This window comes from Anopheles cruzii, chromosome 2, assembly GCF_943734635.1.
Source record: "Anopheles cruzii chromosome 2, idAnoCruzAS_RS32_06, whole genome shotgun sequence".
NCBI classification, from domain to species: domain Eukaryota; kingdom Metazoa; phylum Arthropoda; class Insecta; order Diptera; family Culicidae; genus Anopheles; species Anopheles cruzii.
The window spans coordinates 45,891,973-45,918,517 of NC_069144.1; the positions used below are offsets into that span (position 1 = coordinate 45,891,973).

The 26,545-nt window shown below is 44.0% G+C and overlaps 2 protein-coding genes across 3 annotated transcripts in view; both read right to left on the minus strand.

Moving 5' to 3' along the window:
- LOC128269244 (guanine nucleotide exchange factor DBS) overlaps positions 1-22,123 on the minus strand; it is a 42,414-nt gene extending 20,291 nt beyond the window's left edge. Inside the window, exons 1-8 of one of the 2 annotated variants that reach the window (XM_053006649.1) lie at positions 22,059-22,123; positions 17,788-17,948; positions 17,104-17,690; positions 16,915-17,036; positions 10,189-10,324; positions 9,793-10,110; positions 9,512-9,721; positions 9,104-9,283 (exon numbers count right to left, since the gene is read on the minus strand). In XM_053006649.1, the coding sequence (XP_052862609.1) occupies positions 9,104-9,283; positions 9,512-9,721; positions 9,793-10,110; positions 10,189-10,324; positions 16,915-17,036; positions 17,104-17,690; positions 17,788-17,881 (1,647 nt within the window). In that variant the 5' untranslated portion in view covers positions 17,882-17,948; positions 22,059-22,123. Of the gene's footprint in view, positions 1-9,103; positions 9,284-9,511; positions 9,722-9,792; positions 10,111-10,188; positions 10,325-16,914; positions 17,037-17,103; positions 17,691-17,787; positions 18,039-22,058 lie in introns of those variants that run through there. The other variant, XM_053006648.1, reaches the window with a different exon arrangement.
- Positions 22,124-23,289: 1,166 nt separating this feature from the next.
- LOC128279155 (electron transfer flavoprotein beta subunit lysine methyltransferase-like) lies at positions 23,290-25,837 on the minus strand. Its single transcript, XM_053017874.1, has 5 exons — positions 25,572-25,837; positions 24,022-24,246; positions 23,817-23,947; positions 23,539-23,750; positions 23,290-23,451 (listed from the first exon to the last, which is right to left on the minus strand). Exons 1-5 carry the CDS (start codon positions 25,835-25,837, stop codon positions 23,290-23,292), a joined length of 996 nt encoding a protein of 331 aa, XP_052873834.1.
- Between the last annotated feature and the right edge of the window lie 708 nt (positions 25,838-26,545).

Below are 26,545 nucleotides of genomic sequence, written 5' to 3' on the forward strand. Positions count from 1 at the left end.
CAAGAGCGCATGACACAGGGACAAATGTAAGACGCACTCTGCGAACTGCAAGTACATTCCAACCGCCAGACACCGTGCGGGTCTCAAAAACAACAAAAAAAACTATGCACAACAAACCACTTGCCGCGCTGCGAACACATTCGTAACACATCCGGGACTGATTGAAACAGTGTTGCCGTCAACACTTCCTGTTTTTGCTCCTCGGATCGTTCCCTGCGAGCTTTAAAATTTGAATTCTTTCAACGACACAACGCAGCATAAGTCGATTTCGAATCACACCACACCACGATGCCACTTCTGTAATTGAACTATTTTATCACACGTATATTGGAACCGCACCGAGTTGCATATTGCACATTTTTGCACATATTTATCAGTGAGCTAAGATTGCGGCGGCAATGAGCGCCAGCACCAGACACTCTACCTTCTACGAAAAATATTGCACACTTGTTGCGTTGAATCACACGAAAACGATTAAATGCGAATTACGCGCCACGCAACGAATTATGTCGCTATTAAGCGAAAACTGAAACACGGGTTCGTCGCCTTCGCTGGCGTACAAATCTTTCCCCTTTTAAGCACACGAGAACAGTAAGTACAGGGCTCGCAACGGCCAAAATTCCAGAGATCACTCGATCGATCGACAAACGGTCCGAAACACACGTCCGATCGCTACAAAGTGCGTGAGGTACACTGACGGCACAAACCGCGGCATGAGTTCACTGAAGCAACAACGGCAAAACCATGATCGTAGTTCTCGCGGTTTGTTTGTGACTCTCTCTCTCACGCGAACTCTGCTGCTGCTCCCTCTCTCTCTCGATCGTCCATTGCCTCGCTCACGGTGGGTTGCACCTTTCCACAAAGGGGTAACCGTTTTCTTGGGCCGCGCTTCATTGGGCTCTCTTCGATCTTTCGATCGCGAGAAATGTGGCTTGTATCGAACACTCTAATCATGGAACCCCACCAAGATGTAGTAATTATCTATGCAGGTTGTTATAGTGGCGCAAAACGCCAATGTTTAAAGCATTAGAACGGCACGCAAAATCCCGTAAGAGGAAGTCACAACAGCCAGCACTTACCCAAGTCGGGGGCTTTTAGGTGCGTAGCTACTGTTGTGCGTACGAAAATACCGAATTCGGTTTGTCCCCGATTCCGGGGTGTTGCGTATAATTTGAGTAAGAGACATTACCATACCACCACCAGAGAGGAGTCTCGTTATCCAATTTCATAGACATTTGGTTTGGCGGTGTGCCGTAACCCTGGTCAGTGGGCCCCTTTCGTCTTGACACTACGCTCCACTAGCAACCAATTAGGAGACGGTTCGTTGGATTCGGTAGCATAATGAATGAACTAACAAACTACAGAGAGTGTTGTCCACCAGTATCAATTTACACTTCCGTTGCTATTATTTTGTTTTTATGTGCCACATACCGAGGGGCGTTCAGTAGCAACCTACATAGGCATCGATTTGGAAACATTGTCAAACTTTAACATACAAGCAACACACCGTGTCACACCTCTCACGTGTGAGAGGAATTCGGCGAACTTCGGCTTTCTATCTTAATTTCATTCGCATCGCAAACTTCCGACACACGATCACGATGTCTTTCCACACACCGCGGGGTGGCGCTCTAGTGGCGATCGCACGCGGACATCGTTTCGTTCATTCGTTCGTTCCGCCAACTGGGCCCTCGTCCCCGCTAACGACGAGGTACTTGACCGTGATCGAACAGCGTCGCCGCTGTAGCGCGCCTTCAGCATGGCAAATTGCATAGTTAATTGCGAGACACATCCCGTTGGGTTGAGTTGGAGAGCACCACGGAGTGGCTTATTTTGATACGATGAAATTGATGTCACATGCGAATAACGTCCGCGCAACTGTGAATTAGCCTCCGATCGATGGCCACTTGGCAGCAAGCGTCGAAGAAGCGGCGGCGAAAAAACTCTACTACCAAAAAGGAGGCCACTGCGAAACACGGTTGTTTCGCAGTTCTTGTTATTTGCCCAAGAGAAGTCAAAACATGTTAGAGCGTTCGGCGTTTCATTCGGGCTATTCTTCTTCTTTCGAGGGCGACTAATAATGGTCAAATTTCAATATTTCCCATCACGACCGCTCCGATCGTTGATCGATAACGGAAAATTTTCTTTCCCTGGGGAAAACCATTGAGCTAGACAGAGGTCATTAGAATAATTTCTTTTTTTTCGCTCGCGTCTTGACGAACCCACGATGATCGACGAACGACGAGTCGGGGTTTTTTGTATGGTGTTGAGTACGTTGAAAGTTTGGGTGAAGTAATCGTTCAGTGATTAAGAGTTTAAATTCCAAATGTTTAAATAACAAGTGGAGCCATTCTAACAGGCGACCAAAAGCGACATGTCCCCAACAATGCAACACGTTAAATTATATCGAACGTGCTCCAAACGTCAGTGCGCGTCACTAGTAGGCTGTGCTCACCGGTGACCATGGCACCCCCCATCGCAATGGCGATGATCTGCAAGCTGCAGCATTTCTAACGACGAAGCAAAGTGAAGCAGGCGCACGGAACGTCGCCATCCGGCGCGTATTGTTTCCCCGCACCCCGACGGAGAGAGCCCCTCCGGGAGGGCTCCATCCGCGGCGCGGCGAAAGTGAAAATTTCCTTTGCTCCCACCGCAGAGAGCTCTCCCGGTGGCGGCCAATTTATTACGAGTTCAGTTCAAATAAAGAACAATGCCGAGCTGTCAAACAGGAATTAGTCGCAGCTCTCATCATAATGCTGTAACGTTTTAGTTTTTTGCTGCTTGTAGTTGTTGCCTTGTTGTTGATACGGCTGCTCCGTGACAGGCCGTACCCAGGAGAGGCTGGCTCTGGCGCCGAGGAGACCGCCGAAGCGTCGATTTTCACTTCATTTGTTACGTCTCCACACAGCACACGGGGCGCCGCCACTTGTTTGGGCTTTCTAGCACGGCCCAGTGACAATTGTTTCTTCACTCCCGCCGCCCGTTTTTCCGGACCAATCGTCAGCTTGGAACAGAGTGTCGCGCGGGCGCGCGTGAAAAAAGAAAACTAAATAATTATTAGAGACTGCGATCTTCTGTCGATTTTCCCAGCGTTCCGATCGACACTTTGGTGTGTCTGTTGTTGAACGGTGCTGAACATGCGCTCTCGGCAACGGATTGTCAATAACCAACGCAAGGGGGTGCGGAATCATTTGCGAATTCTGTCTGTCTGCCGTCGTTCACTATTGTTCATCGCGAAAATGCAGAAATATCGTCATCCGGGGACATTGCAGATTTTTCTCTCCTCTTTTTCGCGGAAATGGCCGAAGCCTAACGAATCCAACCACAAACCATGCAGGCGGGCGGGTGGAAGGCGGTTCATCATTAGGTTCCGCCGATTAGCGTCATAAACGGCAAACGGTTCCGGGGCGGGAGTGTCACTGACTGTCACCACTGTGATCGTCGGTAGCTTCTGGTGCGGAAGAAATGGTGCCGAAAGGCACCATTTTATTTGTTTTAACAGCTAAGCAATTCATTTGCAACGGAGACACGAGTTATCTAACATGCAGACATGTTCGGTCCGAGACCACTCCAAGTCCGGCTGCAATCCGGTAAGTGACATAAAGTAGGAAAGTGTGTCGGAACGGGGAAGTCACTTGACGAGTCGCTTGGATAATCGGCCAGTGATTGGAGGCAGATGGCACAGCGTGGTGGTGGCCAGCAACATGCCCATCGACGATCGACACAAATTGCTTTCACGCCTCTCGGTGAATTCTTATGTCATACATCCGCCCAACACTCTACTGTCTGGTGGCATCGGGAAAAGATTACGATAATCACTGGGACCATTGGGTCACGACGGACGTGTAATCGGATAGTGGCCACGTTGCCACCTCAACATTTGCAATATTTTTCACGTGCAACATTGTATCAAACAAATGCAAGGGAATAGAGTTATGCAAGTCAAGTGTTTCAGAGCTTTGTGCGCTCCAGTTACCGCTCACGGTGAACCGACGGTCTATTCTGAGGCTTTCCCACAGGTGGAAAATGCAACGAGCTTTCCAATAGCGTCGAAGAACCTGTCGTTCTATCAACACGCACCAGCAGCAGCAGCAGAGTGCTTGGCGTGGCGGAGCATAAAGTTGCATATGACAACGCATGATCACACGCGGCACGTGTGCGCGGGCATTGGTACACATGCTGCGCGGCCAATGGCTGGGGGCCTTAGTTTACATGCGCATTTACGAAAGTAAAGAGCATCACACGAGGAGTGAAGCAATCAAATCGACGACCCGTGTTGTGTACCCAATTTCCATTCCCTACTCATAGACGAACAGCGCACGTTTATCAGACACCTCGGATCGGGTATGGTGTGTAGCAAACATCGATGAACTTGGGGCCGATGGCAAAAGGAATGCGCGCGCCATGTGGCCAGGGAATGGAACAGCATAAACAATACACACGATGCAACCATTCAGGCGGCGCCCATAATTGACTTAGATCACGAAAATGCAACGAATGCAATTGCAGGGATCGGGACCATTGTTGCGAACCGCACCACGCTGATCGAGGCACAATGGTTGCAATTATAAATAGATACCTCACTTCTGTGCGGGCTAATTATAATTTTAATATTCATAACAAACATTCGATGGTCCCTAGGAAACTTCGATAGAATTAGACTACAAACACTTTAGCTACCAAAATCATCATAACTGATAAGTTCTTCAAAATGATTGAAAACGAATAGAATGCATTGGATAAAATCTGTTTTTCCCTCTTCGTGGCTCAACAACGGCCCGTTCCCGGTTCGTGGCGATTTAGAAAGGGATTCGATAAACAGCATTCTCCGCAAAGCTAGTGCGCGCCTTCTTGGCATAAAAAACACGGTTCCCCGTGCTGTGCTGGAATGCGGTAGATTATAGGCCGTCCAGGAACTGTTCTTAATGTGTGTTGAGTTAGTTTTTGTTGCGGTCATAACTGGGTACGGTAGGGTTTGGTACCCCCATTGGTGATAGGGGACGACGGTACATCACACGTTCTTGGATTGGCTGACGTAACTCTTCTGGTAGGCACTGCTTCAGTCAGGCGCCAATAACGTGCTTTCACGAGGTCCTCGATGGCCTAGGCTTCTTTGGTTTGACACTTTGAACCCAATTTGAATCATTCTTCAGATAGCGTCCTCACAGCATGACCTCACAAGAGAGCGCCAATTGTGTAACTCTCGTTCCATAAGTCATAGAGCGTAGTGGTGAGACTTTCGAGAGCGTTGTTCTTCGAGCAGGTGTAGTAGCGTAATAAAATAATAAATTTACGATTCGTGATAAATAAATCAAAACGCGCATCACACAACATGCATGCATACGTACGTACCGGGGACACCGTGTGCCGCCTTCATTTATAATCTCGGGCCCCACCTCAACTTATGTGATGAGAAAACAATCGTCGTCACGAGCTCCATATTCAAAACGGGCTCGCGTTGTGGCAAGACACCCCACCGCTACAATGCGCGCTAAGAGAAAATAAACACTAGAGAAAGAGGAGTGGACACCTTCAGCAGCGCAAGAGTAAAAGCGCCACAAATAACTGTGGGTTTGGACTTTTCATCTTTCTCTACATTCCCGACTAGCGATTCTTCGCTGAGAAGCAAACTCGATTCCCGCTATCAGCGCTTCGGTTCGTTGTGCAGTCTCTCTCTCTGTAATTCATTTTCACTTTTGCTTTTTCGCATTGTGTTTCTGTACCAATAGGCTGTATGGCCCCCGCCGTAATATCGGGCGGTTGCAACCACCGCACCGGGTTGCGGTCAGTGAACCGTACTCGGCATCAAATCTTCATCTGCGCGCTGCTCCCACGCTGCAAACAATCAGCTGATGCTTCTGAACAAATATTTATTGGATCAACAATTAGTGCATTTCTGACGTGCACGAATACGGAGCGTGATTTAAGCAATTTGCATATTTTAAAAGAAATAAATTTTCACATCTTCCTCGGCTTTAGCTAAGTTTAAAGCGCAATGAATTTCGGTTGTTCGATGATAATGTACTACACAACACTGCGCGCTTTGCGGTAAAACATTAGTCAGTGATTGAATAATAATCATACAGTTATCGAATTAGAGAGGGCAAATTGTAACGGTATATCAATGCCGGGCCTAACCAGGCGAGAAATCTAATGCTTGAGAATGTTTCACGTAATACACGAGGAAGATTCCCTCTGATGCCGAGAAGCACATCGAACGAAAGGTGAAAGTTCTAGGGTTCTAGCGAAAGTAGGGTAGCGAACGCGAAATATAAGAACGAAACTGGTTTCCGAATCCGAAGTGAAGATCGTGCGATCATTATGCATGCATCCTCATCGCCCCCATCGCCGAAGCACGGAGAGTGTGCCAACGTTCCGGCCCCGGCGGTGAAAAGTCCCGTTAGGAGGAGAATGGTTCGCAAAAATATTCCGCAAAAGCCTTTCCATCTTTAAGACTTTCCATTTAGGTCAACCAGCACCGCACACGCAACGGCAAGGCGGTCGCGGCCTGAGCGGTCTCCTGTTTTTCCCCGGGCAGGAAGATTTCGATTAGGATAGCCATTCACTGGACCCCAAGCAAGATCCAGTTCTGCCGGGTACCGTAATGGTGATTCCAGCGTTCCGCAATCAGCCGCAATCTGCGGGGCAAACCGGTCCATCTTGCGCCGCCTCGAGTGCACTCAATCTTGGAGTCTCCAGCAAAAAAAAGCGTAGCCGAGGGACTAAGGCCTACATTACGCAATGCACAGGGGCGCGGGCGCATCGTAGCAGCAGACAGTTAGCGGTCAGCGCACAGAGGGCCTCGACCTAAATTCGGTGAACTTGGAAGGCAATATAACCATACACGTTTTCCCGCCGGGAGCGGGACGTGCGCTGCAACGTATCCCTACACCGATGCTCAGGAAAACGCAGGCTCTAATGGTTCGGGCAGCGATAACCGGTTAGAAGTTGTTGAGAAGAAATCTTCCGACAGAACTAGACGGTCCTGGAGAAAAAAGACAACGCCGGCGTGAAAACGACGACTTTATGATGCAATTTATTACTCAATCCGTACAGCAACCAGTCTCACCGGGCGGTGAACCGGATGAGTCCCGGGAAAAGTAAGGAATGGGATCGTGCGCCACTAGGGCGCCCTACATAGGGAGGATAACTAGGACACAATTATGTCACTGAGCGCGCAACCAGCAGGACGCCTTATCGCCACGTTACGCGATGCGAGGGACACCAATGGCCAGCCATGGATTCAATCGATTATTATTTTGGGCTGAACTATTCTACTTTCGAAATCAATAAAAAGGTATTATCAGTTCAATAAGCAGCAACAGTTATTTATATGGACCGATCAATAAAATTTAATAAATTCCGACTTGATAGAACCACGCCCGACATCTGGCCTTGTGCAGTCATCTAGTTCACATGGTATTAAGATTATAAACCAGTTCTTCAACTAACACTTGTTCGTTTTTATAGTTTTTCGAGATTCCAGCTATTTATGAGTATTTTCAGTCAACTATCAGCACATCATCATGATTGAAAATGTTTGAAAGGTTTCGTAAAAATATTGTTTTGTTTGCACAAGGATATCGTAGTGGAGATCTCTCCTGTCCAGACGACGGAAGAAACCAAAGTACGAGTCACAAATTGACACAATTGCACCTCATAAACAAAAAAATCATAATTTTACAGACAATTGTTTCGAATTGCTGTAAATTACGCAACTAAGTAGATCGCATCGATGGGGTTGTTTGTAATTTCTGAAGAAGGAGAACATAGCCCCGACAGTGGCTGCGGGTGTAAGATCGGAATGATCAAGCGAGCTCAATTCCACAGTAATCAGCGGCGGCAGATTCAATTGCGTGTAGAGTGTTACAGCAGCAACAACCGCACGCACGAAAGCATAACCCAACACACGGACGCATCTGCGGATAAGGCAAAAAACTTCAATAAGGCCACAAACATCGTGTGAATGTGGATGAATCATTTTTTTGAATGTCGCCCCAAAACGGTCCGAAACAAAACATCTTCCGAATTCCACCGCCATTTCGGTTCGTTATCTGCCCCTTGCATCGGAATGTTCCCAGACCCAAAGCGATACCCTAAATGTTGGCAGGTGATGAAATCGACGTCAGTCGATACCAATGCCTTCTTGTTATTTCATGCTGTTTCAGAAAAAAAACAAATAGCCCACCATATACGTTAACTTTGCATTTTTCCATGAATTTTGTTTTATCGGATCCCATTTCTCTTTTCACTTCTCTTTATCGCCCTTTTCTGCAACCCGCAAATTCGTGAGAAAATAATAAATCCTCTCGCCCTCGAGCCGTAACAAACCAAACGGTTCAATCCAAAAGAAGTCCGTATCAAACATGGAACCTACATTTACCATCTCGCGTAGATAGTTAAAGGTGTGAGAAATATTGTCGAATATGATGCAATGGTCAATTTCAATGCGCGAGGCCCATTAGGTCGGGTCTTTCGGAGTCTCGTTGATGGGACGACATAAAATGAATAACGAAATCGATAGCATAAAAAAGTCAACCAAAAAATGGACATTCACCGATTGGAAATCGCCCGAAAAGAGAACCACCAGTTTCGATGGAAAGTTTCAACTACTCACTGCAAAAGACATTTTCTTTCGACATGTAACATGAACTAATCTCAACGAACAAAACAAACGCCATTTGACCGCACCAAGGAGTGGGCTTCTTGGAGCGAAGTGTTTAATCAGACAACGTTCGTGACATTCCGAAGCGTCCCGGGTCGGTGCGTGGTTACCATTGTTTTCTGACCGATGTGACCGAGTTTTTATAATCGAAGACGCCTTTGCGCCTGGAAGGCGGGATGCTTTGGAAATAAAGAAACGCTAACACTTCGAAACTAATTTGGGACACTCCACAGAGAAAAAAAACCCCTTCGGGGCTAACTGGAAAACAAAGCACTTGGCACTGCTCCAGGCCCCAATCGAGGTCACGCTATGGGTATTGTTGTTGTGATTTGCTGTTGATAAAACCCAATTAAAGTTACACACTCTGGGCCGAAGAGAATGCAGCGTTACGAAGGCACTACTAACGTCAAACGGGTTACCGTCAAAAGAAGCACTTACCTTGCCGTAGGATCGGCGTGTGCGAAACATGGGATGAGGTGCACCACCGGGCGGTTGCAACGGAACAGCCGGTTCCGGCGTAACGGTCTGCACTGGACGTGGGGGTTTTAATGTTAGCTTCTTCAACGTCACCATACGTTTATCGCACATCAGCTGAACGTCATCGATTCGCTGGAGAACCTGTGGTACGAAGACCAAAGATACGTTTACTTTAATGTAATGTCTCTACAAAGGATCGTAAATTGGATCCAATCGAAACCATCTCAACCACAACTTGGATCATAGAATACCCTGAGACTTTTTAAAAACATGTGACGACTTATGGCTTATGGCATGCGACCGTAACACAATAATTGGGAGTAGTTTATGATCATCCAACATATACAATATGTTAGTCATTGGCCGTACCTGCGATACTAATGCCTTCGTCTCCAGTGTTGTACTTTCTAGGATTTCGTTTTTGAATTCTTTTGGACTAGACAACTTAAACTCCGCGGCGGACGCCAGATAGTTTTGTATCTCTTGCAAACTTTGCTCCGCTAGTTCGGCCGACACGGAACATTTTTCGATCCGTTGCGTTGCCAGCAACTCAATTCCGCGAGCACACCACTGGTTGGCCTGCAAAGTACAAAGAGAGAGCATTTAACAACCGAACCGAACAGTACTCCCTACAGTACATCGCTTCTAACCTTTTCCACGCGTTCCATCAGCTCGCGCGCCTTGGCCAGTGTTTCAATGCGTTTCGAGATACGGTCGGTGATCAGTTCGCAGACGCGACCCAACTCGTCACACTTCGGTTGTACCACCTCTCTCGGGCACGAGCTTATGCATCCTTTCGTTCCGATCAACTTCTGGCCCGTACCGATGACCTGCTGGGCTCGGCCCATATCCGCACTGCACAGGTGTTCGAATTCTTTGATTTCTTCCAGCAAATGATCCATCCGGGCGACAGTTTCACCTATTTCGGTCATATCTGAGATGGCTTTCAAGTGACGGTCGAAATTAGTCTGCGAAAGAAGAGAACCGAAGGGAAATAATGATCGTCACGATGATCGCAAGCACTAAACCGGAGACCACACCCTTACCTGTAGCTCGCGGAAGTCTTGTTCGAAACGACGGAGCTCGAGACATTTTTTCAGCCGCGATAGGTGGATGGTCCAAAAGTCCTCAAAGTGTCGCTCGGTTTCCTCCAGTTGCACCAAAAGTCTGTGACAATCGCGACTGTCATCAAGATGATGCATACTGATACTTAAATAATTCCTTGCACTGGATTTTATTTTAACAGATTTTTGGCGGCGTTTGTGTTCAAAAAGTGTTTCATTGTGGTGTTTATGGTGATCTTTCGTGAAAATGTAGCAATGATTCGATTCACTTGTGCAGAGTCGCGTGAGCGTGCTTGAGATACAAATGCGAGATGGCCAGATATGGATGATGATTGAACTCAGTATATCCTGTGATTATGATAATGATCTATGCCAGGTACAATTCAGCGAAGAGCTTTACTTTGATTTGTGTTTCGGCAAAAGTGATTAAAGCAATGTGCTATTATTTCACCGGGTTTTGTATAGTGTTTCTTGGTGTAGTTTGTGCTTGTGTGGCGATTTTGATACAATGTATGTGAGATATATAGGTTTACACGTTGAAAATGTAGACTATATGAAGACTGTTATCAAGGTACTACAGTATTAAGAGTAAAATAAATGTTAATTTTTGGTGTGGCAAGATGAAATATTAACAAAACTGTGCACCTAATCATGTTATTCAAAAGGCTAAGCGCTACAAACGTATTCATGTGTTTAAATATCTACAGCCAACGTATCACACAACGCGTTTATGTGACTCAAATAGCATGCTGATGTACTTAATGGCAATTGTAAGGGTTTCACCGAAATCAAATTAAATATCTCTTGTGCATTGGAGTCCCCAACGAAAAATATACATAAAGATGTTCAATCACACATTACATACAACATTTGAAATGTATTAATTAAAATTGTGACAATCGACGAGTGTGCAATTAGTATGACTGTTCAAGCAAGTTTGATCGCATTTAGTAGTCAAAGGGTGTGTGAGGTAATCAAAAAGTAAGCAAATACTTATTAAATTTTCCATTTTCAATCAAACCTGAAGGAATCGATTAGAAGGCATCTATTTCCATATTTTTAATTGTAATGAAACAACCAGTGCAAGGCAAATTATTCTTTATAATACCACTTAAAAACTAAACCCTACGAATCGTTTCCGTAACCATATTTTAATCAAAGTTTGTTTTTCTTTTTTGACTAATTTTATCTCCTTCGACTTTCCTTTCCTAACCGGAAAACATATTATTTTACCTACGATTCGTAACTAAGATTATCATTCCAACAACGAAAACAATAACAGACTTTTTTTTTTTTTTTCTTTTGTATTTTAGAGACTTTGAGCTGTAATAGCCTAGCATTCGTCTCTTTTTAAATTTAATTTCATTCAACTACCAGTTGTCAATCAGGGTTCCTGGGTGTTTGAAGCCCTGGCCTTTCCGAGAGACGTAAACTGGTTGTTGTTTGATTACTTTTAGGGACTTTGACCTGCAATAGCTTGTCTTTTATCTCCCTTATATACTAGACTAACTACTATTAACTCTAACTTATTTCTAACTTATTAGTCTATTTCGATTGATTCCAGTGGGGTCTAGTTTAGGTCGATCTAGATATTTTGTGGTGAGAATCAATAACCCTACAGAGGGATTTTCCACTGCGAATTTGGGACTTTCCCAAAAAATATCTGATTTTGCCCGCTTCTGCCTCCACTTCATCAAATCGAAAAATATTATTGTATGCCTTAATTTAGGTGTCTATACCTTTTTAGTATAGTGATAATGATCGTGATACCTAAAAATTTCTTAGACTAATTATTTAGCATGGCTTAGCCTATTGAGATCGATTTCAGTAAAGTCTAGTTTAAGTCGAATCAGAGATTTTGTGGTAAAATTAGACTATCCTTCGGGAGGATTTTCTAAATCTGTTTTTAAAGTTTATGTAATGAGTATCTGATTTGACTTATTTCGACTCTACTTTATCAATTTCAGATCATATAGTATGTTTTTATTTAGTTAAATAAATAATAAGTAATATATAAAAATATATTAATATATAATATATAATATAATAATGAATAATATATAAATAATAAGAACAAGAAATTGAATAAATAGGTAGATAAGAATGAGAATAAAATAAGCTAAATTTGAAAAAATATAAAGGATAGAATATATCTAAAATAAAAGTATGAAGGATAGTGTATCTTAAAAGATTCTGTTTATCGAAATAGCATTTTATTTTTGGTTTGTTTTGTTTATTTTGACTTTTGTTTTTGTTTAATCATTAAATAATTTATTAATTGTTTAATTGACTTTGCTGAGTGAGAAGGATAGATTGTGTTAATCGATTCTTAGGTTTGTTTTTCAGTTTGATAATGATTAGATGATTGTATTCTTTTTAGGGTCTAAGGATGGTAGAGGACTCGTTGTGTTTGTTTTCCATTTGTGTTTTTTTTTATTTGTCCTGTTAGTGGGTCATATTAGTGGGTATAAGCCAGTTCTTCTAAGGAAGCTTATTATTTTCCTTTCTTGGTCCGGGTGATTTGATAGTATTAGGGAGAAGTCTTGGTCTAGTTTGCAAATATTTCTTTCTTCTGAGTACCCCCGACATTCGCAAAGAATGTGTTTTACTGTTATCTTTTCCCCACAAAATTTGCAGTTTGGTGGGTCTGTTTTTTCTAATATGTGTGAGTGCGTAAGCCTTGTGTGCCCAATTCTCAGTCGTGTTAGTTTTCTCTGTTCGCGTTGGCTTTTGTTTTCTGTCCAGGGAAAGGTAGTTGTTTTTATGTATCTTAGCTGTTTTTCTGTTTGTTTAGTCCATTCCCGTTGCCAAGAGTGGTGGATTTTTTCCCGGAGTATATGTTTGATGTCTTGTCCGGATGGTTCTATGTTCATTTTGTTGGTGTTTGTCCTGGCTATGTTCGCAAGATTATCTGCTATTTCGTTTCCTTTGATTCCCGAGTGTCCTGGAATCCAGCAGAGGGTTGTCTTTTCCGTTAGGCAGCTTTCAAGTAGTTGCGTGAACGGATTTTTTGTGTGTTCACTTTCAAGGGCTTCTAGTGCGCTTGCAGAGTCCGTGAAAATTACGCATGGTTTGTTAGATTTATTGTTTTTTTGCGCTGCTACGATAAGTCCTATGGTTTCCGCCGTGAAAATGGATGTATGATCTGCGAGTCTTATTGAGATGTTGTCAGTGTTTGAGTGTATGCCACATCCTGTTTTGCCTAGCCTAACCGAGCCGTCTGTGTAATAAATTTTGTGTGTTTTATATTTCTGGGAAATTAGTGCTTTAAATTCTTTTTGGGTTTTTATGTTATTATTGCTGGTTTTTTTAATATTGTTTTTTATCGTCCAGTCTATTATGGGTGGTTTTTTGTTCCATGGTCTTTCTCCTAGCCTCAGTAGTTTTTGTATTTCCGGTATTTTTTGTTTCGTCCGTTGATGGAGTGCTTTGTTTGTTCTTTCTAGGATGTTTGAGGGGTTTTGGCCTTTTTCTAACAGTCTAACTATGGAGTCTATCTGTCTGTTTAATATGGTCAGCTCCAAGGAAGGTAGGCCTAACTCGCATAGTGTTGAAACTGTTGGACTAGTGCAGAAAGCCCCCGATATTTTCCTGATGGCGTTGTTATAGATTGGTTGAAGTGCTTCTATGATCTTTGACCCACCTAAGCTGTAGGCTTCTGTTAGCCATTCTACCTGTAAAGTTCCATGATTTTAACTGATGTAGTATGGCATATCTCCAAGAGCGGTCGAATGCTTTAGAGACATCGAGAACTGCTAAGTCCGTGTGTAGGTTATTTTTTCTGGCCATGTCAAGTGTGTTTATGAGGTCGGAGAAATAGAGTTCCGTTCCCTTTCCTTTTCTGAATGCGTAGTGCGAGGGGCTGAGTAGCTTCTGCTCTTCTATTTTCTGTGCTAGCCTTCTGTTGACCATTCTGTCTAGTACTTTGCCTATGCAGTTTGATAGCGTTATAGGTCTGTAGCTATTTACTTTGTGTGTTGGTTGTTGGTGTTTTGGTAGCGGTATGACCAAGCTTTCTTTCCAAGGAAGAGGTATGTAGCCTGTAACCCATATTTTATTGTATATTTTTAGTAATAAGTTTCTGGCAATTGGGGGAAGGTTTCGTAATTGGGTGTACCCTATGTTATCTGGGCCTGCTGAGGTTCCTGTGCATTTTTTGAGTGCCCATTTTAGTTCGTGGGGCTTGAAAAAACTATTGTAGTCTTGGCTATTATCTTGCGAGAAAACGATCGGTGTTTTTTCCGAGGCCTCTTTAAATTTTATAAATTTCTGTTCGTATTCTGAGGTGGCGGATGTTTTCCTGAAGTGAGTGGCGAACCTTTCTGTTAGTTCGCTTGAGTTTGATATTGCTAAATTGTTTTCGTGAAGTAGAATGTGGCTGCTGATTTTTTTCCCATTTAGCATGGCTACTTTTTTCCAGACTTCTTTCGTGGAAGAGGTTGGTCCTATTGAGTTTACTAGTGTGGCCCACCCTTTTTCTTTAGCTTCTTTCGTGGTTTTCCTAGCTATGTTATTTGATTCCTGGTATCTTTCCTTGAGTTTTGCTATGTTGGTACTATCTTCACGTTTGTGTGCGCGTTTGAGGGCACGGAGTGCTTTCCTCCTGTTTTTTATAGCGGTTTCTACTTCTTTGTTCCACCATGGGTTGTTTCGTTTTTTTCGTAGCCCTTTTGTCTGTGGGATGCTGGCTGTTGATGCGTTTATTAAAAGTGCTGTAAATTCTGAGGTACTGAGGTTTTTTGTATTTATGTTAGAGGAAATATATGATTGGTAGTGTTCCCAGTCTGCTTTTTCGTATATCCATTTTTTCCTAATTTTGTCGTTTGTGTGTGTTGTTGCGGGAGTGAGGTGTATGGTAATGGGGAAGTGGTCGCTACCGTGTAGGTCTGTTTCGATTTCTAATGATAGTTTCGATTGTAGTTCGAGGGACGTCACGCAGAGGTCTGTTGTCGAGCGGCGTCCTGTACTTGTTTGGTAGAATGTTGGTTTGTCATTGTATATTGGCGTTAAACATTTTGTTTTGAAAATATCATGCAGTGTTTCTCCTTTTTGATTTGTTGTTGGGTGTCCCCATGTTTTATGATGGGCGTTAAAATCCCCTATTACTATTATTGGTAGTGGTAGTTGTCCTAGTATGTTTATAATTTCTTTGTTGAGGTTAATGTTTTTTGTTCTGGGGGGAATGTAGATACACACAATTGTTGTTTTTATTGGGTTTAAAATTCTGGCTGCAAGTGCTGGTAAATCTGTTTCAAGGGGAATTATTTTGTGTTTGCATGATTCATGTATTCCTAGGCTTATGTTATGGTATATGTTACTACTGTGGAGCTTTGATGTCCATGTAAAGTCTTTTAGCAGACCCCTTGGTTTGTATTTTTTGATATTCAGGATTTCCTGAAGGGCTATGATAGAGGGACGGTGTCTTTGTGTTAGTATCTCTAATTCGGAGTGGTTATTTTTTAAACTTTTTATGTTCCAAGATAAGGCAAGTTTGGGTGTATGGGCATGGGGAGTCGTGTTTGTATTTGTGTTAGTGCCGTTTTTTGCCATTTTTGTTTTGTTTTGGTGATTTGGTTTTTCTAGCCTTAGTAATGTTTACTTATGAAACTATGTTAGGTATAGATGAGAGAAAGGATGGTATCTTTTAAGGTTTGAGATATAATATCTGGAAAGATCGTCGACTGCTTTTCCGTCTGACTGACTTCCGCTCAAAACCACGCAAGCGATCTTTGGTAAAGTGAGGGTCAAAATTATATTCGCCCGGAGCAAAAGTTACAACGTTGGTGAGCTGCTGCTCTAGTACCGCACGTCGCGTCTAGTAAGCCTTCTCACTGTGCTCCGCTGGCTCCCTCTTTTTCCCTTTCCTTTATTATATGCCCCCTGTTCCAGACTTCATCGATGACATCAAACAAAGGTTGCCCTCGATCATCACTATGTGCTGGCGCGCCCCAAAACAATGCAGCGGCACGGATACAATATCTGGAAAGATCGTCGACTGCTTTTTCGTCTGACTGACTTCCGTTCTCAGAAAAGTATACGATTTTCAAATGTAGATTTATATGTATAATCACACGCGATAAGAAATTTGATATTTATAATTGGTATGAAGATGGGGTACGTATATAACCGTTTACACTGGTGTTCGAGAAAAAATTCTCTACTTATTTGTTTCGTCACTTGGTCTAGAGATTCACACACTATCGAACAAAACAAAAATTATGCGCGGCCCATCGACACAGGTGCTGATTTCGGCAGGTGCGCCTGCCCGGAAAGAAACGCCAATTTGTCAAAAAAAAAAAAAAAAAAAAAACCTCTGCTATCACTATTTGTTCACGACATCACGCGGGAAGCATCGCACGGCACTCTCCAAAAAGTATTCGTTTGGAGTTTTAACCAAACTATCACGCATGAACCCAACAAAACTTGTACACTATGAAAGTTTATATCGTCTATTTTTCCTGAAAAACAGAAATCCAAAAAGCACACGGCACGACGCATCCGTCTCTTTCACACCGGCGCAGAGACGTCCGAAACGGCCAGGCCAAAAATAACAATAGACTTCCCGTCTTTTCTTGTCAAAAAAAAACTCTCGCTCGATTCAGGACCGATCAAGAACCAAACCACTCGTGATGGTGTCCACATTGCGACTGGATAACAGACTGGATTCCGTTTTTGGTTTCTTATCTAAGGGTCCTCGAACGAACTTACCTTTCTATGGAGCTAATGTTGCCGAATCTTTCTAACGTTTCGCGATCGTAATCGCAATCACGCTTAGTTTTCATCTCCTCTAGCAGTGATTCGCCATGTCGACCGGCGGAAAGTATGTCTTCCTACAAATGAGTAAAAGAATGTGTAAAGTCTATACGTGTGTCGACAAGTGGTACTAGCATCTTTTACCTTTAACTTTTCGTACTGCTGCCCTTGCTCTAGCGTCAGCTTTTCGGTAGCATCCACCGAGTTGGGAAACTCCATTTCGTGGATCGTTTTCATGAACGCATCCAAATTGCATGAGATCACATTTGTGAGGCCGGAAAACTTTTCCAACGATATCCGCTGCTGGATCCACTCGTGGTGCGAGTACGACAGTTCGCCGCCCAACTCCAGGGTCAGCTGACTGCGGCACACGTGTTCGTACAGTTCGTCGAGTGTTGCACACACAATCACACGGAATCGAAAGTCTTCCTTAAAAAACTTATTGCTTACTTCCGAGATGGCCTTCTGCAGAAAGCCCACCGGTCGTATGACGTATACGAAGTGTATCATTGCCGGAAAGTAAATGGATATTTTCAACAGCACCGCCTTCACGGCTGCCCAACGATCTTTACGGCGATCGATGATCAAGTTAAAGCCCAAATCAGCCTCCGACAGCGACGGTACGGTCGTAAGGTACAGGATCAGTTTTTGGTACTCCAGGTCGGTGAGATTGTGAAAGTTGGCGACATCGGGAAACGTTATTAGCGGGCAACCATCCTTTGACCTGCCGCCTAAAACGACAAGAAAGTACTTTATTTCACACACACACACAGCAGCTAACCCAAGTCAATAGCCTTTAGCCAGCCAGTTAGCCTTCGGCTAACTTACCAGTTATGATCGCATACTGCGGGTGTAGTAATTCTGCAACGTCCGCCACACTTAGCGGCTCCTCGGCCGAACTGACACTGATCGCCGAGTTCATGTTGTCGCGCGTTGTCGAACCATTGGTGGAAACGTGACCGGTGGTTGTCGTAATTAGTGAACTGCAGCTGCCAAATTTGTTCAGATTGAAGTGGTGCCCATTTTGGCACACATTTTCTATCAGCTTATTCACGTTGGTGGAGTTCTGCAGATTCTGATTTAGCACAGTTTGCACTGAATTGATGGACGTTACCGAGGACTGGTGTTGGAAGGAACTATGATTATGTTGGTGCTGATGCTGGACAGAGTGATATGATGATGCATTGCTACTACTGCTACCATTGTTGACATTGGTTTCTATGGGAAAAGAAACAAACGGGGCTTAACATTCTATTTTAACATTCACCATAACATTCATCACAGAGTATAATGCACGAATGCTTGCGGATGGCCGGATTGAATGAGGCGGACATATGATGGAAAAATCAATAATGGGAAAAGGAAGAAACTGTTTTATGTACAAAACAGGCCTAGGGACAGGCCAACAGGGAAGAGCCAAGCAGAAGGAGATATAAAAACATTGACCAAGGATGATTTATAAGCAATTGCTTAAGCTGACACCATTGCACTGGAGACAAAACCCATTGAAAGGGACACTCAGTGATAGAGTCATCCAAAAGCAAAGAGAAAGTGTTAACTTTATTTACCACTAGCTGATCCCGGCGCGCGTTGCCACGCCTCATTTCATCCTCATTTCTCGATTATCCGACGTTTCAACAGACTTCCTGGTGACGTATCCGATCAGCTTCCCTTTGCATTTCCCGTTACTTCTACTTTTCAGACGATCGGGCTTCCCGGTGACGTATTTGTTCAGTTTCCCTTTCCTCCTCCCGTTACTCTGTTCCGAATGATAGGGCTTCCCGGTGATGTATCCGATTGGCTTTCCTTCCCGCTTAACGTTGGATACATGGCAAAACTCGCACCAACTAAATTTGACTCAAATTGTTTGAACACTTTTCGAATTTTGCTGAAATTTACCCAAATTTTGTATGGGAGCCACCATTTGGAAAGTGGCGAGGGGTTTCAAATATTCACCAGAACATTTCCCCTTCCCAAAAACTCCCACCTGCAGAATTTGGTTCGATTTGCTCAAAAACAACCCGAATTATGCTGAATTTTATGTTATGTTTGTATGGGAGCCCCTCTCCCGGGAGGTGTGAAATGTACTTTTTCTACTATATGATCCTAATTGAAATCTAGAAGGCTATAGCAGTCCGTTGCTATCTCTCTCTCTTTCTCTCTCTCTCTATCCATCTATTTCTCTCTCTCTCACTCTCTTTCTTTCTCTCTTTCTCTCCCCCCATCTCTCTCTCCCTCTCTTTCTCACCTTCTTCAAAAATTAAACGCAAACTACGCAGTTCCCCCCAACATCACACTACTTCAAGATGGATGGAATGAGGGGTGGTGATAGGTGGAAGAAGGAAGGAAAAGGCTTTTAAGTGAAACCAATCGATTTACAGACCACCAAAACCTTAGAAACGATACCCATATTGCCCTAGGACGTATTTTAAGGATTGGGGTTGTATGGAGACCCCCCCCTTCCCTCGTCCTGCAAGAACCAAATTTTGTCACATGGTTTCTCGGGTGACCATCAACTATTGTGCAAGTTTTGATGAAATTCGATTCATAACTTGTGGAGTAATTGATGTTTTTAACAGTTAGTTGTATGGGAGGGCAAAGAAAGAGGGGGGTGAGGGGTTTCTAACCTTGACTATTGCACTCCCCGGCCCCAAAAACCCCTGTATACTAAATTTCGAGTCAATCGGTCCAGTAGTTTCGGAGTCTATAAGGAACATACAGACAGAACGGGAATTTTATATATATAGATAGATAAAACCGATGGTTCACAAAAAAGATCCTTCAAAAACACACAACAGACATAAAATGCGAAATCTGTTGATTTAAATTCACAGCCTTTCCCTGGGCGGTGTCATTTCCTTCCTCGGTAGGGGAAGGAAAAGAAAGTGCACCAGTTCTTCAATTTTCACACGCTGCACCGCATTGTTGTGTCAAAATTTTGGGTTCCGCAAATCATCCACGAAAACCCCATCTAACCCAGTTTGTTTCGTTCGGACGGTTCCAAACCTTATTACGGTCAAAGAAAATAAGACGTCCGTTTGGGAGTGGTGCTTTTGAGTGTCGGTTTCGAGGGAGCGAGTTACGGGAAATGGCGACATGCTAAACATTTTAAAGACCTGTGCAAAATCTGTACAAAAACAGTAATATTTACCAGCAACAAGACTACTGGCCAGACCCATCTAGGCTTTGGTTGTGATACGATGAAAGTATGGATTTTTACAAATGAAACTTAACGATGTAACCATGACAACACAATTGCATTCTCTGAAAAAAATCTATCGACGACAAAAATCACGCAAACCGAAAGAAGACATTAAACTACTGATAAAAAAAGACTTCAATTAGAATACTATGTTTGCGACGTGGTGAGGATTATTTAACCCGGCAAGCCTTCTACACAAACATTACCTAACCATCTATTCTATTTTTGATTTAAATTCTTATACACAACACTGGTTGACGTTCGTTGAAATGTTCGAAAATCAACGAATCAAATGTACCGTTCTAGCAGACAATCGAAAACGAAATTCGTGACGGTGCTTTAAATCATCGGTTCGTTGAACAAACGCACGATCGATGGCACTCCGACCACTCCGACAACAAAACCGCCGATTATCGCCGGCGATCAATCGCGATAATTAAACGCGATTCGGTGACAAACGTTTCGTTTGCCCCACCCGTCGGTGAGACTTTTATTTTTACCAAAAATAGACCATCGGAAGATGGCCGCTTGTCGCAGGGTGTTAGTTCCCGCAGAGGTTGATGACTTTTAAACGGAAAGCAGAAATTAAGCGGAACCGAGAACGTTCTCTCAGCTCCGATCGAGCCAAATACACGAACACGAATCAAAGTCGCAAACGTATCACTGCCAAATTCTTGGCTCACTCGATTATGGCCTCTCTGGGTCACCCAAATACCACTAAAATGTACGTAAACAATCGGAGAATGGAACCGGACACACAAGAGACACGAACGCAAACTGCGGACAACACACACAATCCGAGCGTGGCCGTTTGTACAATCAAACTGAATATCTCTGGCACCGGTACTCCGGCTTACCGGTCGCAAGTCACTCTACGGTTGTTTTTTTATGTTCAACTGTGATGCTGTGCTCATGCCGGCGCTGGTGATAGGGATCTCTCTCATTCTTGGGCATTCTCTTTTTATCTCTCCAACGGACGGCAGCACCATTTTCAGCATAAATGCGTGAGCATAGAGGAAAAAACCCTTCATCTCACTCTCTCGACAGCATCTGCAGAAGTACTATATTTATAGGCGCCACTTCCAAAGTGGCAAACTTATTACAACTAGAGTGATATCACTTCTAAGATACGTTCGTTTTTTTTGTTCTTTTTAATTTGTTTCATGTTTACTCTGGCGGTTGAAATTGGTGTGTTTAAAAACTCGCGCAACCCTGTGATCTCTGTCTTAATTATGTACTATCTGCTAAAGCAAACCGTTCCCAGAAACGCTTCCAAGGGCTTCATATTATTTATCTAGCCGCTTTTTTCTGCTTGGGAGCAAATAAATTGCCATTTATTCGTTAAACTACTTCGTGCTCCCCTAATACTCCACAAGCCGTGAAAGGAAACGAGTAAGATAAACCTATTATATGAATGCTCATAGGCACGTAACAGCGGAACTTATTCATTGGAGTACACATACTATTAGTCAGTCATAGCAGACGGCGCAAAACTATGCACATAAAGCATACTCATCTGTATTACTCTATCCTGGAGGCGAAGCAGCCTGATGCCTGCTACGATGCATCTCTTAATTGCTCTGTGGCGTCTTCCCGACAAAAAAGGGACGGAACAATTGAACGGTCGAGCAGCAACAGACCGGCCTTACATATCAATTATAGGCAGAGCATTCGGTTTATAATTCGAAATCAAACTTTGTTTAATTATGACTCTAATTGTTCACTAACTCATTTAACTGTACAGCTCATCATCACATCAACAAAATAAAAAAGTATTAAAAAAATGGTACGGAATAGTGATCTAGCAACTCAGGCAGCAACATTGGGGAAGCATATCGAGTGGGGTTGGAAAAATCGATATTCCCTGTGCATCGGGATAGGCGCAACGATGACTCACCCTCGAGCTGGTCGGAAAATAGGCCTCTCAGTTTGGGGCCCGCCGAGCTGGCTGACTGCGGCGTGGTGACCGTGGAAGAGGAAGACCAGTCGCCCTCCATCGCCTTCGACGCACTTCGTTTGAACTGTTCCAGAAAATTATCAATTTGCACCTCAATGGAGTTTGGTGTACCGGCTGCCATGGTACCGCGTCCCGTTGTTTACTCCGAGCGTTTTCCGTTCTCTTCGTTCAAAGACACAATCTGTTTAAGCATCAGCGTTACCCGAACACGCACCCGCATGCGAGTGCAAACAAACTACAGCAACTGATAGCGTGGGGGAGGCACAATCGTTTGCCCGTTAGCAAAGGGGCTGCCGCTGCGGTTTATGTATTCCCGCCCTGTACGACGATACATAGAGTGGCTGGAGCCATCGTGTGTGGCTTATACAATGATCACTTGCGGCACAATGGAAGTAGAACAGAACACACAACACACAACCATCCATGACCTACTACACACACAGCACACAAACAGCACACGGTTGGAGCACTATGATCAAAGACTCATTTTGTCATTCTTTCAAGCATATTCTATCGCTATATTAATAGCATCCCATTGAGAATATTTGCATAATGGCTGCACATTCAAGCACAATGAAGAACGGCACCCCGTCGAAAACGGATGCAACGAACACTTTGAACACACTGGTTTCATAGTTACCCACTAGGCGCGAATATTTACATGCATATTATTATGCTCCAAATGTTGATTTTTCCACATTCTATCTCAGAAAGCAAAAGAATCTAGCTAGCCTCTAGATCTCCATGGCTCCACACACGACAACGCAACACTGGCGACAACGTTCCTAGTATAGTAAGATATTCGTCCAAAAAAGAGATTGAGAGGAACACACTCTCTCCTGGTATTTGGGAGTGTATCTGCCTCTCTTTTGTAAACATGGGAAAAACAAAACAAAACCTTGGGGCGCTACACGCAGTGACAGCTTCGAAAGTCAAGCTTTCGAAGAACGGCGGCAGAGTTGCCAACCGTTTCGAAAAAACTGACAGCATGGTTGCGTACATTTGGTTGCATGGCTGCGTGCTTTGCTGTGATTATTTGAATTTCGTTACAAAATTGCCAAGCTACCGAAAGGAGAATGTTATCATGAAAATGTGTCCAGTAAACTTACCAAATAGTCGATAGGTAATGAACTGCAATATACTTACATTTTTCCTGTTGAAAGCCCATCTGTCACCGATCTAACTGCGAACGAAACTGCCAAACATTGGCATGCGAAAACCCGTTATTTTTTAGACAAACATTCGCTGGCAGTTCATAGCGTGCCAATAGCTCCATTTGTCTCAGAACGCCCGTTTCGGTGATTCCGTGGCGCCCAGGATCGCCGATAAATATCTACAAAAATAATCAGCACCATGTTTCCCAACGTGTTTCGATGCATTCCACAGAAACGCTTCCTATTGCGCCGCAATCGTTCGTTACCTCTTTACCGGCTTGCGCCAACCTCTGTAGCCATGGGCGAAGATCAGCTGCTATCTCGGTATCGTAAAACAGGTCGCCAATTAGCACGGCGTCGAAGTGTGAATCGTCCGCGGCGGCACTCCCGTCGATAAGATTGCTGCCGCTAATGGAAAGTGTCCCCAGCGGCTCGATACCGTTGGCTTCGGCATTCAATACCGTGGCCTCTAACGCCACTGCAAAAACCGGTTAACGGCAGTATGTAAAATCAGTGTGACAAGTAAAATCTTTGCGAATCTCACCAGGATCGATATCGTTGGCCGTGACGTGGCGCGCGCCGACCTTTATCGCTGCAATTGCAGAAGCACCACAACCACAGCCAATGTCCAGAACGGATTTCCCACGAAAGCGCTGGGCCGCGTCAAGTATAAACCTGTACGGCAGAGAACGCACAAATGGCGTTGTTAGTTAGTGGTAGACGGCAGGGAAAACTATGTGTTTATCTACCTAGTTAGCGCTTGGCCCCCGGGCCAGTAGAAACCCCAAAAGGGATCCATCTTGAACGGAAACGCTGCATCCACCGGTCGGTGGTAAATGGTGCAATCGGTCGTTATGAGGTGTAGCGCAATCTCCGGTGTCAGGTGCCGGCGTGATAAGACGGTGTTTGATAAGATTTTCGCGCGAATTGTTACCAAATCCGATTCCTTGTCGGTCGATAAGAAAACTCTTTGTCTGTGTGGGGATAATCCAACGAGAAAAGAAAATTTAATCATGTGCAGTTTGTAGCAAATAAAAAAGGGCAGTTAATTCTCACACTTCAAGTATCGTGTAGCTATTACAACAACTATAGGGTTGTCTGTAAACCGATGATTGAAAATTAAAATAGAGCAATATTTTATTCGCCTCAAATTTTACCAGCAGAATAGACGCAAAGTAATTGATCATTGATCTGTGTAACCAGTTGCCTTTACAGTAGCTTCGCAACCTTCGCAATGCGGTTATCGCGTGCCATGAATACCGTACGCCAAAAAGGGGATTATGTTCGGCGTGCGAATGGTGCGCAAACCATTTCAAGAGCATTGACCAGTACGCACGACAATTTGCCGACACACGTACTTTTGCCTTCCTGCGACATTATCTTGGTCACGTAGCACGATCAACGTTGGTGATCTCTGCTTCTGCAATGATATGAGTGATGTAGCCCGTTGTGGGCATTTTTTTGGGATTCTTTGACAATAAAATGCAGGGTTTTCACTAAAATTCTATTAGGGGTTTTCACGCACGATTACGGCACAAAAAGCAGCATTCATCTTTCCAACATAAATCGTGAATCATAGATTTACAATAATAAAACAAAAAATATGGTCCCTTTGTTTGAAAGTGTGCCAAAAAGAACAAGAACAAGACACGGCTAGACACAAAACAAAAAAACGAGGTCACTCCTCATTTACACCCGCATTTTGCGTAGTCACTCACGTGGTTCACGTAAATTAGCACCCGATTGCATTGGGAAATGAAAAATGTGTGAAACCTGTTACGCCAAAAGTGAAAACGGATACAGAAAAGTAACGGTGCTTCCAGGCATTTTTTCAGTCATTCCCGGTCGAAGCTTATAGAAAATTCAACAACTTCGTTCTCGTCTGACCTTCTCAACAGTCGGCCCGCCACGACTGTTGACCCAGCCCCCACGGAATGTGCCACCACATCAACCGACACGATGGCTAAAAATAGGTTAGACGCATTTCCATACATGTTGCAACATGAATAGCTGACGACGCGCGTGTTTCGCCGGGTCACCCGTTCCGCGTAATACCAATTGAAAGTACACAATTCGTCGAATTACGTCGATCCTCGGTTCGGTTTGTACGTATGTTACATGTAAAGAGAACCCGCATGGGACAAAGAAAAAGACACATTCCCAGACGAACGCAAATCAATGATCAGTCTGCGCGCAGCGCAATAAAATTGCGACAAATCTTAAATCAATTGTCGAATCATAGCGCATCTAGGGCGCAAAGCGTACCAACAACCAAGCATGAATGATGTTTCATACTCACGGATCTGCGACGGTGGTAGTAGTGGTCACGCGAACTTTATCCGGTCCGTGCGCCGCGTGATTGTCGGCGGCGGCCTTGTGACGTAGTGAATGAACCTTCGTCGGTGTGGTGGTGCGGCGAGCGGCCGTCCACAAGCCTTTCGTGGCCCGGGTCACGGACGGGAAAATACGCACGCCGCCGAACAGGGCTCGGATCGCGACAACAACTAACCCAAAACCTCCTCCTCGTGTCTGATTTCTAGTCGCGTGATGAGCAATGGAAGTCATCTTGTTGTGTTGTCTTCTTGTCGCCACCGAGACACAGAGCTCTCTGCTAATGTTGTGATGTTGTTCGTCCCCGTTATCGCGTGACGCCGTTCAGGGAAAGTAATGCCAATATTTATTGCGCACCCTAGAAAAAAAAAAAAAAAACAGGAGACAAACAACACGCGCTCTATATTTTACTGGTTCAACATTCTTGGAACTATTTTGATCTTACAAACAACAATAGGATTTAAAATGGTGTTTACCTTCTCAGTTCCCAGACGGTGGCATTTTGAACCGGCCATAGATTAGGGAAACCCATCCACGACCCGTTCTTTATGAAGTAAACAATATGCGCAGGCAATAAAATGAAAGAATCGTGCTTAGAGTTCGTTAGCACCAAAGTCCAAGTGTGACATAGAATGCAAAATTCAAGGGGCGTAAAGTCCCAAAAAAGGTCCGACCGAATGGCGGCATGGTTGTCCTTAAAAGGAGAGCATTACCCAAAGATAAACGCGTAGTCACCAACTGGCTTTATCATACTTTGTTGGTAAACTGATTTCTTCACTTTAGATAAGCGTTTCAACGGGCTCGGTGGCGCCGGTCCGAACACGTTTCCTAGTATTGATTCTAGTAGATTAACACCTCGTTTGCAAGACGATGCGATAATACAATACTTTCGCTGGTGAGCAAAATTTCCACCGTTCTAGCTAAATCACACTAACTGCCGTT

Excerpts from the sequence above, each read along its gene's own strand:
- LOC128279155 (XM_053017874.1), bottom strand. The coding sequence starts at position 25,837 with ATGACTTCCATTGCTCATCACGCGACTAGAAATCAGACACGAGGAGGA. Across the intron at positions 23,948-24,021 it reads GGGGGCCAAGCGCTAACTAG|GTTTATACTTGACGCGGCCC; the intron begins GTAGATAAACAC and ends TCTGCCGTACAG. Across the intron at positions 23,452-23,538 it reads TGGCGCAAGCCGGTAAAGAG|ATATTTATCGGCGATCCTGG; the intron begins GTAACGAACGAT and ends TTATTTTTGTAG.